A 360-nucleotide genomic window follows, 5' to 3' on the forward strand; every position below is an offset into this window, starting at 1 on the left:
CAGGCTGCTGGGTGAGTGGGTGCTGTGTCCCCGCTCCCCACGCGAGGGCAGTGCCTGCCTGCCTGCGGCGACGCCGGCACAGCCCAGCCTGGCAGCCGGGGAGAAGGGTGGGCAGGGGGTGCCCGCAGCCTCCCTCCCAGCCGGGAGCGAGGGGGGCTCCTCTGCGGGGGGAGATCCGTGCCCCTGCACCCGCGTCGGGCTTTCCTCTCTTGTGCATGACAGGTTTCCCTCTCTTCGCCTTCACAGGAACCCCGACAGAAGACACCTGGCCTGGAATAACGTCCAACGAGGAGTTTAAGGCTTATAATTTCACGCGGTACCGAGCGCAGCCGTTAATAAATCACGCCCCGAGGGACCTCC

At 66.4% G+C, this 360-nt stretch overlaps 1 protein-coding gene across 1 annotated transcript in view; it reads left to right on the top strand.

Annotated features, from left to right (window-relative positions):
• The window catches only part of CDK18 (cyclin-dependent kinase 18), an 11,468-nt gene that overhangs the window by 9,833 nt on the left and 1,275 nt on the right, over window positions 1-360 (top strand). The window contains exons 11-12 of the mRNA XM_009869221.1: window positions 47-107; window positions 247-349. Of these exons, the coding sequence (XP_009867523.1) occupies window positions 47-107; window positions 247-349 (164 nt within the window). The remainder of the gene's footprint in view (window positions 1-46; window positions 108-246; window positions 350-360) is intronic.

Source organism: Apaloderma vittatum, unplaced genomic scaffold, assembly GCF_000703405.1.
Source record: "Apaloderma vittatum isolate BGI_N311 unplaced genomic scaffold, ASM70340v1 scaffold14965, whole genome shotgun sequence".
Lineage (NCBI taxonomy): Eukaryota > Metazoa > Chordata > Aves > Trogoniformes > Trogonidae > Apaloderma > Apaloderma vittatum.